At 46.6% G+C, this 14480-nt stretch overlaps 1 protein-coding gene across 1 annotated transcript in view; it reads right to left on the bottom strand.

Moving 5' to 3' along the window:
- Positions 1-12574, bottom strand: part of LOC128836282 (cytoplasmic dynein 1 heavy chain 1) — a 76311-nt gene extending 63737 nt beyond the window's left edge. The window contains exons 1-4 of the mRNA XM_054026394.1: positions 12246-12574; positions 9162-9249; positions 8455-8628; positions 7985-8240 (exon numbers count right to left, since the gene is read on the bottom strand). Of these exons, the coding sequence (XP_053882369.1) occupies positions 7985-8240; positions 8455-8628; positions 9162-9249; positions 12246-12516 (789 nt within the window). The 5' untranslated portion in view covers positions 12517-12574. The remainder of the gene's footprint in view (positions 1-7984; positions 8241-8454; positions 8629-9161; positions 9250-12245) is intronic.
- Positions 12575-14480: the final 1906 nt, after the last annotated feature.

Below are 14480 nucleotides of genomic sequence, written 5' to 3'. Positions count from 1 at the left end.
TTTCTCTTCACAGACTGATAACAGAGTGATCATCAACACATAGTACCACGCAGGTCTAAGCAAGCCAATTTCATTCTTAAAGCAAGTTTCAGAGTGGTAACTGTGTTAGTCTGTGTCAAGATTCCCTCCCCATTCTAAACTTTAGGGTACAGATGTGGGGACCTGCATGAAAGACCACCTAAGCTTATTTTTACCAGCTTAGGTTAACAGTACGCTGCCACCACCAAGTGTTAACCAAATATTTAGGGGGAGCCACTTGGAACTCTGCCTTCCCCCAAATATCTCCCAAGCCGCTAACCCCCTTTTCTGGGCAGACTTGAGAAGGATTCCACCCCTAAGCCTCTACACCCCTTTTCCTGGGTTGGCTTGAGAATCCTCCTCACCAGTTAGTCCTGGTGAACACAGATCCAAAACCTTTGGATCTTAAAACAATGAAAAATCAATCAGGTTCTTAAAAGAAGAATTTTAACTAAAGAAAAAAGGTGAAAGGAGTACCTCCGTAAGATTAGAATGAAAGATAATCTCACAATCAATTTAAAAAAAAAAAAACAGAGGGTTTCCCTCTGGGCAAACCTTTAAAGTGACACAAAGAACCCAAATTTATCTTCCTTCTTATTTGCAAAAGAATCCACAAACAAGAAAATAGAAGTAATCTAACACATTCCTTCTCTAAATACTCACTACCCTATAGGAGTTGGATGGTTCCTTCTTTCTCTGTTTCCGTCAAAAGCCCACACAGCACAGACAAAAGACTCCCCCCCCCCCCTTCCCAATTTTAAAGTATCTTATCCCCTTATTGGTCCTTCTAGTCAGGTGTCAGCTAGGTTATGTGAGCTTCTTAACCCTTTACAGGTAAAAGAGGAATTCACTCTTAACTGCATGTTTATGACACACACCCCAAATCATAGACAGTGCTAGACCACGCTGGCTGTGATTTCTTCCTAGAACTTTAGGAGAAAACAGAATTAATAAGACACATGCACCTTTACATACACTACTGATTATGTAAAAACTAACAATATTTTTCACATTTCAAGGACGATTTTAACCAGTTGATTCTGGGAAACTTTCACGGGAGAGTGCATCAGTCACTTGGTTAGAAGCTCCGGAAATGTGTTGTATTTCAAAATGAAAATCTTGGAAAGCTAAACTCCACCGAAGAAGTTTTTTGTTATTGTCCTTGACGGTGTGAAGCCACTTCAGCACAACATGGTCGGTTTGTAGTTGGAAACGCCGTCCCAAACGTATGGGCGTAGCTTTTCCAGCGCGTACACAATGGCGTAACATTCCCTTTCGGTGACTGACCAGTGGTTTTCCCTCTTAAACAGTTTCTTGCTGAGAAACACGACAGGATGGAATTCTTGATCCGGTCCTTCCTGCACTAAAACTGCCCCCACACCATGCTCTGACATATCTGTGGTTACTAGGAATGGTTTGTCAAAGTCTGGGGCCTTCAGCACAGGGTCAGACATGAGTGTCGCCATAAGCTGGTTAAAGGCCTGACGCTCATCAGTCCACTGCACTGCATTTGGCTGTTCCTTTTTGGTTAGGTCTGTCAGTGGGGCGGCGATGTGGCTGTAGTGTGGTACAAATCGCCTGTAATATCCGGCCAAGCCTAAGAAGGATTGGACCCGTTTCTTTGACTTTGGGACAGGCCACTTTTGGATAGCATCCACTTTGGCTGGTAGGGCGTTGATCGTTCCTTGACCCACCTGATGTCCAAGGTAAGTCACTCTGTTTAGGCCTATTTGACACTTTTTAGACTTAACAGTTAGTCCTGCCTGCCTTACGCGCTCGAGAACTTTTTTCAGGTGCTCCAGGTGTTCTGCCCATGAATCAGAAAAAATGGCCACATCGAGGTAGGCAACTGCAGATTCTCCCAATCCCGCTAGGAGACCATCTACAAGTTTCTGGCAAGTGCATTTCGCAGCCCGAAAGGAAGCACATTAAATTCATTCGCCCCTGCATGGGTGATGAAGGCTGACCTTTCCTTGGCGGGTTCATCTAGCGGTACTTGCCAGTACCCCTTGGTTAAGTCTAAGATAGAGATAAACTGGGACATGCCCAGTTTCTCCAATAGCTCATCTGTGCATGGCATTGGATAGTTGTTGGGACGAATTACAGCATTTAGCTTATGATAGTCCACGCAAAAGTGTGTATTCCCCATCTGGTTTGGGAATTAGAACCACTGGAGATGCCCATGCACTGTCAAAAGGGCAGATTATCCCCATCTGTAGCATGTCCTGGGTCTCCCATTCTATAGTAGTTTTGGCTTGAGGAGACACCTGGTACGGTGTGGTTCTAATTGGGCAAACATTACCTGTGTCAACAGAGTGGTATGCCCGTTCGGTCCGTCCTGCGGTGGTTGAGAACACTGGCGTGAAGCTAGTGCACAGCTCCTTGATCTGCTGTCGCTGCATATGTCCAAGGGTTGTGGAGAGGTTCACCTCTTCCACGCCACCGTCACTTTTCCCTTCGTAGTAGACACCTTCAGGCCACTCAGCGTCATCTGTTCCCTGGGCTGTAAACTGGAAAACCCTTAATTCTCTGGAATAGAAGGGCTTTAGAGAATTTAGGCTTTAATTTTGAGGTGGGGGATGCTATGAGATAGTTAACAGCTCCCAGGCACTCTTGGACCGTGAATGGTCCTTCCCAGGACGCTTCCATTTTATGGGCTTGGAGCGCCTTTAAGACCATGACTTGGTCTCCTACTCTGAAGGACCGCTCTCTGAAATGTTTATCATACCCCAGGCCTTTTGCTCTTTCTGAGCATCCTTTAAGTTCTCTTTAGCAAGGGCTAAAGAGTTTCGGAGGGTGCTTTGTAGGTTGCTTACGAATCTAGAAGGTTAGTTCCTGGAGAAGGCGTAAACCCCTCCCACTGCTGCTTCACCAACTGTAATGGCCCCTTAACCTCGCGGCCATACACAAGTTCAAATGGTGAAAACCCTAAACTGGGATGTGGTACAGCCCTGTAGGCGAAAAGCAACTGCTGCAATACTAAGTCCCAATCATTGGAGTGCTCATTTACTAATTTACGCATCATGGCCCCCAAAGTTCCATTAAACCTCTCCACCAGGCCATTGGTTTGATGGTGGGAAGGGATGGCAACAAGTGATTCACCCCATGAGCTTCACACAGGTTTTTCATGGTCCCTGCCAGGAAATTAGTTCCGAATCTGTAAGGATGTCAGAGGGCCAACCTACCCTGGCAAAAATGTCTGCTAATGCCTGGCATACACTTTTAGCCCTGGTGTTGCTTAAAGGTACTGCTTCCAGCCATCAGGTGGCAAAATCCATGAAAGTTAGTATGTACTGTTTTCCTCTTGGTGTCTTTTTTGGAAAAGGACCCAGAATATCCACAGCTACTTGCTGAAAGGGAACCTCAATTATGGGGAGTGGCTGGAGAGGTGCTTTGACCTGGTCTTGGGGTTTTCCCACTCGTTGGCACACCTCACAAGACCAGACATAATTAGAAACGTCCTTGCCCATTCCCTCCCAGTGGAAGGACTTCCCCAAACGGTCTTTGGTTCTGTTCACCCTAGAATGGCCACTAGAATGATCATGGGCTAAGCTCAAGAGCTTTACCCGGTACTTAGTTGGAACTACCAACTGTCTTTGAGGATGCCAGTCTTCCTGGTGTCCACCAGAAAGTCTCTTTGTATAAAAGTCCTTGTTCTACAACAAACCAGGATCAGTTGGAAGAGCTAAGAGGCAGTGGGGTGCTCCATGCCACCGCCCAAGCTTTCTGGAGGCTGTCATCTGCTTCCTGCTCGACTTGGAACTGTTCCCTTGATGTTGGCGATAGGATGACCAGACAGCAAGTGTGAAAAATCGGGACAGAGGGTGTGTGTGTGTGTGGGGGGGGGGGTAATAGGAGCCTATATAAGAAAAAGCCGCAAATATCGGGACTGTCCCTATAAAATCGGGACATCTGGTCACCCTAGTTGGAGACATCAGTTCTCCTTGGATTGTGGACTTGGTCCCTCTGGAAGCGATGCAGGTGATGGGACAGTTTCCGTTGACTGTGAACCGCTCCCCACTGGTGCACTATGTGGTATTTCAGGCTCTGGCTGAGCCTCTTGGGTAGGGTTATCTGCTGCTTCTGCCAGTGTCGGCTCGCTGGTGCCCTCTGGCATTGGAGTTGTAGACGGGTTTGCAAGCACTGGACTCAGTGCTGACAACGGTTCTGGTGCTGGTTGCTTCGCCAGTTCCGGGACTGGATCCGCTACAGCTGTTGCACTCGTTGGCAGGGAATCTGGTTCCACCACCTCTGTCTGGGTCTCTGGTAACACAGATAGGGCCCTGATGGAAGGCTCAGGAACAGGGATAGATGTGAAAGCTTGATTAGCCTGGCTGTGGATGACCATTCCCACCCTCTTGGCTAGCTTCACATGGTTGGCCAAGTCTTCCCCCAGCAACATGGGGATGGGATAATTATTATAGACTGCAAAAGTCCACCTTCCTAACCAGCCCTTGTACTGGACAGGCAGCTTGGCTGTAGGCAAGTTTAAAGAGTTTGACATGAAGAGTTGAATTGTCACTGGGACCTCTGGGTTGATGAATTTGGGATCCACTAAGGATTGGTGGATAGCTGACACTTGTGCTCCAGTGTCCCTCCACACAATAACCATCTTCCCGCCCACACTCACCGTTTCCCTTCGCTCTGGGAGGCATCTGGGCCTGGGGACCTTTGGTGTGATTGTGATGTAATGAACTGTAATCGGTTGGGGTTCTTGGGGCAGCTGACCTTCAACCAGCTTACGGCAACACTCATGTCTGACCCTGTGCTGAAGGCCCCAGCTCATTACATTTAAAACATTGCCCCGCTAAGGGGTCACCGGGGCGAGGTGGGGTGCTGGAGACTGGTGTGATGGGACTGTTTTCCTTGGGATGTAGGTGGGGCCTTGGGCTGCCCCCAGTGGTAGGGTGTGGTTTGAGGGTGTCCCTTCTGATCTTTGTTCAGACTAAGACCAGGGTTGTTCCTCTCTGCTCCTTCCACCTGTTTTGTGTCAATTTTCGCCGCCTCTCTGGCGGCCTGGGACTGCTTGTATTGATCAGTGTAAGCAGCAAGACTTTCGGCTGAGGCTATTTTCTTATCCCATAACCACTGTTTAATATTATCCTTGGTCATGTTCAGGAATTGTTTTTGAGTCATCAAACCCAACAGTCCTTTAAAGCTAGTTACACCCCTGCCGTCAACCCATTTCTCTAACAGATCCTTCATCTGGTTTACATAAGCCACATTTCTTTGTCCAGGCCCTCTCTGAAGGGCTCTAAATTTTACTCTGTGTCAGGGGTAACTTGAAATGGTTTCAAAACCAAATCCTTAAATTTACCATAGTTAGAAGCCTCCACAATAGGCATCTTGTTGAATACATCCAGAGCTCTTCCAGTCAATTTTGCTACCAATGTGGTCATCTTGTGCTCGTCTGGAATTGCATGGAGCGTGCAGAGTCTCTCAAAGGTGAGGTGATATTCAGCAATATCACTGGATTCATCATACTGTGGACATAGTCGCTCCCATCCGTTAATTTTTGGTGGAGGATTGTTAGGATTATTTGGTGTATTCTGCTGAACCCTTGCTAACTCCAGTTCATGGTTCTGGGTCTCCTTCTGGGCCTCCATAGTTCTTTCGTGGGCAGCTGCCTCTGCCTCCATTTTGGGTTTTTCTGTTTGCATTTTGGCTGCTTCTATTTCCAAAGCTCTTTTGTGGGCAGCCTCTTCCCTGGCCATCTGTATCGTGTTCTTTTGCTTTTTCTTCAGCCTCAAACCTGGTCAAGTCCAGTTTTTTCTGTGCATCCCTTTCTGTCAGCTCCCCCTCCCCCCAGAATAAGAAAAACAAAAAACTATTTGTGAATTCTTTTGCAGAATGTTAATTTGCTAGTTGCTCACAGCTTGAAACCTTTCTCTAACAAAGACCTTTGTTAAAAAAAAAAAAAAACTTAACACCTCTGCCTTCAGGCAAAGAGAGAAGATCTGTCTCCCCTCTCAGCTCTGCTTTTCCAAGCAGCTAAAGAGGGGGGGGGGGGGGGGAGGGAAATCTTACTGGTTCAAAATGATCCCACCGAGCTGCCACCATGTCAAGGTTCCCTCCCCACTCTGAACTTTAGGGTACAGATGTGGAGACCTGCATGAAAGACCCCCTAAGCTTATTTTTACCACCTTAGGTTAACAGTACACTGCCATTACCAAACGTTAACCAGATATTTAGAGAGAGCCACTTGGGAGATATTTGGGGGAAGGCAGAGTTCCAAGTCCCTAACCACCTTTTCTGGGCAGACTTGAAAATGATTCCTCCCCCAAACTCCTACACCCCTTTTCCTGGGTAGGCTTGGGAATCCCCCTCACCAGTTAGTCCTGGTGAACACAGATCCAAAACCCTTGGATCTTAAAACAATGAAAAATCAATCCGGTTCTTAAAAGAAGAATTTTAATTAAAGAAAAAGGTGAAAGGAGTACCTCTGTAAGATCAGAATGAAAGATAATCTCAGACAATCAATTTAAAACAGAGGGTTTCCCTCTGGGCAAAACTTTAAAGTAACACAAAGAACCCAAATTTATCTTCCTTCTTATTTGCAAAAGAATCCACAAACAAGAAAATGGATGTAATCTAACACATTCCTTCTCTAAATACTCACTACCCTATAGGAGTTGGATGGTTCCTTCTTTCTCTGTTTCCAGCAAAAGCCCACACTGCACAGACACAAAAAACAAACTTCCCCCCCTTCCAGATTTTAAACTATCTTATCCCCTTATTGGTCCTTCTGGTCAGGTGTCAGCTAGGTTATGTTAGCTTCTTAACCCTTTACAAGTAAAAGAGGAATTAACCCTTAACTGTATGTTTATGACAGTCTATCAGCAAAAAGAATGAGGAGTACTTGTGGCACCTTAGTTCTTTTTATTCTTAAAGCAAAAATCCCTAGAGAAACCATTTAAAAATAAAGGGCTAAAAAGCTTATGAGGAACCTAAACCCTAACACAAACTGTCAGAAGCAGTCCCTCAACCCCCACACAACATAGGGGAGTCCTTCTGGTTATCAGCTCATCACAGCTTCTCTCAGAACCAGCACACAGCCACGTGGGGACTCAGTAAGCAAGTCCTTCCCTAAGGACTGGGGCCCTCCATAGACCCAAGGTCCTATCCGCTACCTGGATCAGGAAGATACCTGGATCAGTCTGAACTCATGCTATTCATCCAAAGGTCTTCTCTTTGCTAGTCTCTCGAGAATCCGGTTTGAACTATATCTGGGGACAGGGATGTGGCTTCAAAGTGTTGATAACCAGAGGAATTATATTACATTACCTCTCCCCTCCTAGGGGAAACCCTTCTGAAACAATGTGTAGTTTTAAGATTAAGGGGGTCTTTGGAGATCCATTGTATTAATCTTGGCTGCTTAGTACTTGTGAGATTTCCTGCTAAACAATAGTACCTTTGCATTTTTAATATGATGAACTCCAAAGATGTTAAAACTACTTCAATAAGGTTTCACTGAATTCAGTGAAGCTCATTCAGGATACTGTAAGTCTTTTACAATGGGTTCAGAACTTTACTTGGAGCAGAGTTGAGTAACACTATGGCAATGCAAAGTAAGCTGCCACCCTCACTAACACAAAGCATGGGAGCCACCGTGGGGTAGAACTTTTATACATACTAGTAACAACAAACATTTTCCCAGATCTGCTCTACTCAGTACCAGCCTTCTGCACCAGTCCCTTTAAACTTTTTTTAAATTTCAGTCAGTTTTTACTACCTGAATGGAAAGATGCAAAATTAGCCAGCATTTTATTAGTAACAATTTACTTAAAGGCAAAGAACATGAGCCAGCTTCTCAACTTTACACTGGCTGAGAATCTGGCCCTAAGTTTAGAGTAAGATTTTACAATACAGTTAAGAGGCCAACAGCAAAAGAGGAGGTTTTCACACCCTTAAAGAATGACACAGGAGTTTCTACCACGTAGTCTGACATTTGGTTCTGCAATTTTACCTTCTGTATTTCTCTAATCCATCGGTTAACTCCAGACTGTAACTGGTTGAGAAAAGTTGGGTCCTCAACCTTTTCACCAAAGTCAGTAACCTTTGGCTTTTCTCCATGCTCATAACATTGCTTGGCAACATTAGTAATAATTGGATGAATTGGCAAACTGATCTCTGGAATTTCAATATTCTGCTGCAAGTGCAGCAGTCCCATTTCAAGTTCTGCAATTTTTTTCTCAACTGATGGAGCCATTTTATCACCATCCCTAGGGGGGAAAAAAAACATTACCAAATGAAAAGCTAGACCAACAGGCATACATAAAATGCATGCATTTATGTCCATATAACTTGAATTACATCCAACAGCTTTAAGTTAATTTTAACAGCAAAATGAAGTGTTTATTTGCCTCAGCCCCACATTCTTTTTGATCCATTTTTCATTAGTACTGAAAAACTATTATTTGTATTTAACAGAATTACCTGTCTGCTTTGCCAGACTCTCTGATATAGGACTTAAAAAAGGGAGCAACAGCATTGCTAATGAAAGAATGTAATGTTTCGTAAGGAGAATCTTCACTAAGAGTAACCACTCTCAGTTGGGAGGACACTGGTTTGTCAGCATCGATCACTGGTGTACGCTTAATGAACGCCAAACTGTGGAGCAAAGAAAAAAGTTAGTTAACCATAAGACATTTAATTCCAGAATACAGTAAATTACAGTAGCTCTAGTATAACACAAGAATAGGAGGTGTATTTCAGACCTAACATGCTAATGTGCTTTACTGGGTACACTTTTAAAAGTGAGAGCAAAACTTTTACTAGTAGCTGAATGTATTAGGTTTTTATATTCATCCATTTTAGACTGACAGAAAGCAATCAAGTCTATAATCGTGGTAATTGAAGGCACACCATTTTCTGGTGTAAGATTTCTTCTAATATATTTTAGCTTCACAGAGACAAATGCATGCTAGGGCTAGACAATGACGACACAAACATGCAAGCATATTAGAGAGAGAGATAACGAACGTGCGCGCTTTTGTGAAGCTAAATGTTCGTAGAGCAATTTGAACATGAAAAGCACTATATAAGCTCTACTTACTACTATATGTGTGTTAGCCTAAGATTATAGGACTAGCTTTTCCTAGTCCTAAAGCATTCATATAAGATTTCAGTAAGACTGCACTCACCTGTTTGACTTTAGCCCATAATGAATGTCAGTATTAATGCTATAGGCTATGATTTCTTTTTCCTCTTCTCCTTCATCACCCACATCCTCTGCAAACAGAATTTGATATATTAAAAACCTCTAACATACACTTAAAAGCCTATTAACCCATCCCTCTCCACCACATCTACCTCACACCTACTCGTGCAGGAGCTCATTTGTCCCCATGTATCATCTAGATTTGAAATCAAATCAAATAATTTCAAGTGTCAGCAGAATTGGATAGATCAAAATATATTTTCCTTTGTACTAACCATGACTTAGAACCTAGAAACGCATGACTCCTCAAAACAGAGGAATTTATGGCTTTATTACAAGAGATTAGTTACTTCAGGATCACTACTGCTCCCCCTTTTTCTAGGCTGCCTCCTGTATGAATATCTGTAGTGAAAGCATATTACAAGCCAACTCCTTACATGCTGATTTCAAGAGAGAGATTTGCAGAGTTCCCTCACAATACAAAGACTGAGCTATGGCTTTTTAAAAATACACAACGTTTTGTTATCTCTGTATGCTTAAAGACCTGCAAGAACATGCCACAAGATTGTCAGTTTAATTCCTTTTCATAACTTACCATCCTATTTTTCAAATACTTCAAATTATATTAAGGAAAAGAGGAGAGAGAGAAAATGACTGTTTCCCCAACTTAGCTAGCGAGTCACAAGGTGATGTAATCGCTGTGCATGCTGGCACTGAAACCACTGCAATGCAGCACAAAGCAATCGCCATCTGAGGAAGACACACCCAAGTGACAAAAAGAACAGGAGCATTACTCTCCTGTTCTCCCAATGCCTCCAAAAGATGAACTACCAGCGTTTTATTTTGTATTACTGTAACACCTAAAACCCATGGACTAGTAATATAGCCCATTGTGGTAGGTGCCCTGGAGCACCATTTAACAGCATACAATTTATGTTTGATAAGATTAACTGGTGAATCTTCGGGATCTGAAGTCTGGCTCTTGTTCTGACAGTTGATAGTAGTCAGCACCTGGTGCTTTACATTTTCAAGTCATGGTAGAAAAGGCAACACTAAACATTTTAGCTTTGTAACAAAGCTTCGTAGAACTCTACCCACTGCATTTAAAGGTATTTAACCTCCTTCCTACTGTATTAGTTGTGTAAAAGCACTGATAATTCAGCAGCATATTTTCAGAAATAAGTTCTATTACGCCAGGTGCTGCTGACAGGAAGCACAGCTCTAGTGAGCTAAATCAGTACTATATTTCCAGCACACTTTTTCAGAAGGTTTTTAATCTTTTAAAAATTCAACATATGAGTGGTCAGGATATTAATTTTTAGTGGCTGAAGCTGACCAAGAGTGTCCATAAAAGTAACATAGATCAGTTTGAAAAATATTAACAGAACCATTTCTAGAATGTGGTATTTTAAACGTTACTGTTTAGGCTATTAGCGTAGAACAGATCCCTTTTTGATGACTTACTTAAAACAAGATTTAGAATTGTAGCAAAACTGCTCTCCCCATATAGAGGTGCACCTTTGTCTGGTTCCTCTATACAAAAAAAAGCATCCGAGGGTATGTCTACACTACAATTAAAAATGACCCAAGCCCCCTGTGCCTGAGTGGAGGGGCTGTTTAACTGAGGTGCAGAGACTGGCTTGGGCAGACTGAGCTCTGGGACCCTCCCACCTCGGAGGCTGGAGCCCAAATGTCTAAGTAGGCCACATGCACATGTCTAATTACAGTATAGACATACCCTGAGGGAACAACAGTCCTTTGCAGATCCCAAAAGATCAAACCTTTGCCTCCAGCATTTATAAATGGTGTTAAATATATTAAAAATATTTTTAATTTATATGGGGGGGGGGGTCACACTCTGAGGCTTGCTATGTGAAAGGGGTCACCAGTACAAAAGTTTGACAACCACTGCTCTAGGCCATAACGTCACACACCCAAGTCCTTCAACAGCACTGTCTCATACCCACTGTTTATACTGCACTGCAGTACTTTGCAACACTGTGGCAGGCGCAGTCCTTCAGATGAAATTTGAGGCAGACTCCTTTTGCCTGGATCTGTGAACTAGCCACACAGAAATTAATGATCCTTTGATACTTCTCAAATTGACCAAGGAAAAATCCTAACATCACCCCCTTATCTTTTCAAATCAGGTACCAACAGGGAAGTCTACGTGAAGGCACAACAGCTGCTGTATTTACTTACATAAGACCTTTGAGCCAGCATCTACATATTACTTTATAAAGAGCTTTGGGGGGACATGTAGCCCAACACTGCAATAAAGTCAGATGCTGTTTGTTGTGAAGGAGGTCCAAGTTAAAGGCTTCCAAGCACTTCAGTGCTGCAAAGCCAAGACAGAAACTTGACAAAACAATACATATATAGCTCATGGGGATGTTTTTATCATCCTGACTTTGATTTCAGCCACAGTTCAGACAAGGCAGTGTCCACACATGTTGATTTCTTGATACCCATAATTTATAACTGAAGTACCAATTTCGGGCAATTTTATCTTCCCACAGCACAGACATGTTAGTACCCCTCTGTATAGGTTTTGGATTAGCTTTCAGGACCAAGGTTATGGTACATTCCCTCCCTGTGGGAATGGACAGGTGTGTTGCTGGGTGGGTTTCAGCATCTCGTCTTCTCTCTATTCCAATGCAGGGGGAGCCAGTTCCACCCTTGGGGGGGAATCAGGGGCTGTTGATGGGGCTGTCTCCCCTCTTCCTATTGTAATAACGTGTTACAGGGGACACCACACTGCATGTGGGATCAGCATCTCCCCTAGGGGACGGGGTGGAGATACAGGGGGATCACAGACCCACCTAAACTGTGTGTATATATATGGCAGGAGCCACAGACCCGCCCCTCACCGCGTGTGTGTATGCGGGGAGGTCACAGGCACGCCCAGGCCTGTCACAGGGAGCGGGGGAAGAACAGTCACCGCGGCGAACAAAGAGGCAGCTGCCGCCATCTTGGCGGCTACCATCTGCAGCAGAAGGAGGCGTCCCCCAACCCAACCCCACCCCCTCTCCCCCCGCAGCGGCTCGGCGCCCGGCCCGGCTCTCACCCTTGAGCGTGGATCGCTCCACCAGCACCGTGTGCACCTGCGGGTCGGAGAGGAACTTGCGCATCTGCTCCAGGGCCCCCTTCTCCTCCAGCGCCGCCTCCAGCGCGGCCGGGACCTCCCCGCCGTCCTCCAGCAGCAGCGGCACTAATTTCCGCAAAAGCTTCTGCAGCACCGAGACATCGGCCACATTCTGCACGGCCGAGCCGGGCACCTCCAGGCCGCCCTCCTCGCCGCCCCCGCCGGGACCTCCGCCGGGACCCCCATCAGACATCCTGAGACAGCCAGACACAGCCCACAATCTACTCCTGAGCCACCGCCTAGTACTACTGAGCCAGCCGCACCCACCGCACCGCCTTGTAACCACCGCCCTCCCCCGCCCCCCGCCGCGGGGCGGCCTGGGAAGTGTAGTCCCCACAGCCCGGATGCGCACCACAGAGCCGAAGAGAATGACTACAAATCCCAGCATGCACATTTGAACGGGGTGAAGGGGGCGACTCTGCGACCTAGAGCATCCTGGGAGCTGTCATTCACTGAAGTCACAAACCTGACGAGAAAGGCGACCAACAAGGCGACCAATGCCGCTTTGCCTTGGGCAGGCAGATCCGCGACGGCGCGGACCACATGCCGGCTGGGGAATGTAGTTCCTACCGCCTAGCTCGCGCATCGCAACGTCAAACGGGAAAACTATAAGATCCACAATGCACCGGGACAGAACCGGCCTTCACAAGTGCATCCTGGGAGCTGAAGTTTACTGGGGGCAAGGCCGGTCCCGCGGCAGGCAGGCAGGCAGGCAGGCGAGAGAAATGACTAGAAGCTCCGGGCTGCCTCGCCCAGCCGTTTGTCTAGCGACTGCGTCACAAAGCCTTTCCTCAGACGCTGCAGCGGGGGGAGGGGCGGGGAGAGCGGAGTTGCTGCTTGGTGGCCTTTTCTGAACGTTTGCCTAAGGCAAGTAGCAGGCTTTTGAAAAACACGCAAGTGAGATGCCATCTTGGTCATTCTGGCCATAATCAAGGGCGGGAGACTAGAATTTGCAGCCTGCCTGACACGTTTTCATGGGAGTTTTGTAATGACTCGCCAACTGCTATGCCACCTTGTGGCTAGGTGCGGTGTTGCAGGGTTTTTTCTCTTTAGGCCTGCTGACCTGGTCTGCTGGTGGTTCCCTTCTTCCTTGCGTGATGGTCCCTGTTTTCCACTGTGGGTTACACGTGTGCACCATGTGCCCGGAGTCAGAGAATTTGAAAGTAGTATCTGTTGGTCCGCCCATGTGTCCCCGCTTGCCTTGTGCCTTCGACCACGGTGATAAAGAGTGGGGTGAACCAACCACCTCTTCAGGTCTCCTCACAGCTGCATGGTCCAGGTTGAAAGCTTTAGTGTCCTTAGCTTTGACCTCGCGGGTGCTGGGTTACCTTATCTGGCTGGTTGGCTGGTGTACGCTTCTCTGCCCCACCGCTGCTCCTCTTCGCTGCCAAAGGGACCTGTGGCGGCAGCAGCATGTGAGAGCTGAGACCCCCTGGCCTTTTTCCAGGGTCCGCCTGCAGCAGTGCATGCTAGGGACTGCACCTGCGTTGTCCAGTGTCCAGAGGAGCAGGGCAGCAGGACAGGCATGGACAAATGCCCCATCAGGGGAGCGCACCTACAGCACGCCCCCAGCCGGCTCCTCACCTGCCTACCTCACCTGGCTGCCAGCGCCAGCCAGCAGCAGGAGCCCCAGGAGGCAGCATGAGCCCGGCTCACTAGGTGGGAGATTGCAACACATGCTGCGCCTCCAGCATGGCTCTTAAACTGCTCCCTCCCTACTCTCCACCACAACTTCTGCCCCCGCAGCAGTTCCCCCCACAAAGGGTGCTGGGCTGCCTGGCCCTGGGGCCCCCTGTAGTTGGGGGGGCCTCATGGCAGGGTACTGTGTGTTTCATTGTAAATCCGCCTCTGGTCCTCCTTACACCTGGGAGATATGGATCCATGGCCACACCACAGGACATTTTTGCCTGCCTGGATCCAGAATCCCCTCCTTCATTGGGAACCTCTGTTTTCAGGAAGCTTATATCTCCACTGAGAGACCTGCCTACAGGGCAGAGCCTATTATCCCATCCCCTCCTCTCCATACACAACTTACACCTCTCCAATGGCACCGGCAGTACCGCCGCTGGAACCTCCGGAGATTCGAAATCATCAGAGGAATTGCTGCACAGATGAGTCCCTATACATCCCGAAGGATTCTAGGACTACCCTTCGATC

The sequence above is a fragment of the Malaclemys terrapin genome, chromosome 4 (assembly GCF_027887155.1).
Source record: "Malaclemys terrapin pileata isolate rMalTer1 chromosome 4, rMalTer1.hap1, whole genome shotgun sequence".
In the NCBI taxonomy this organism is placed as follows: Eukaryota; Metazoa; Chordata; order Testudines; family Emydidae; genus Malaclemys; species Malaclemys terrapin.
Note: the sequence above shows the minus strand (reverse complement) of the source record. Positions and strands in the feature narration are given on the sequence as shown.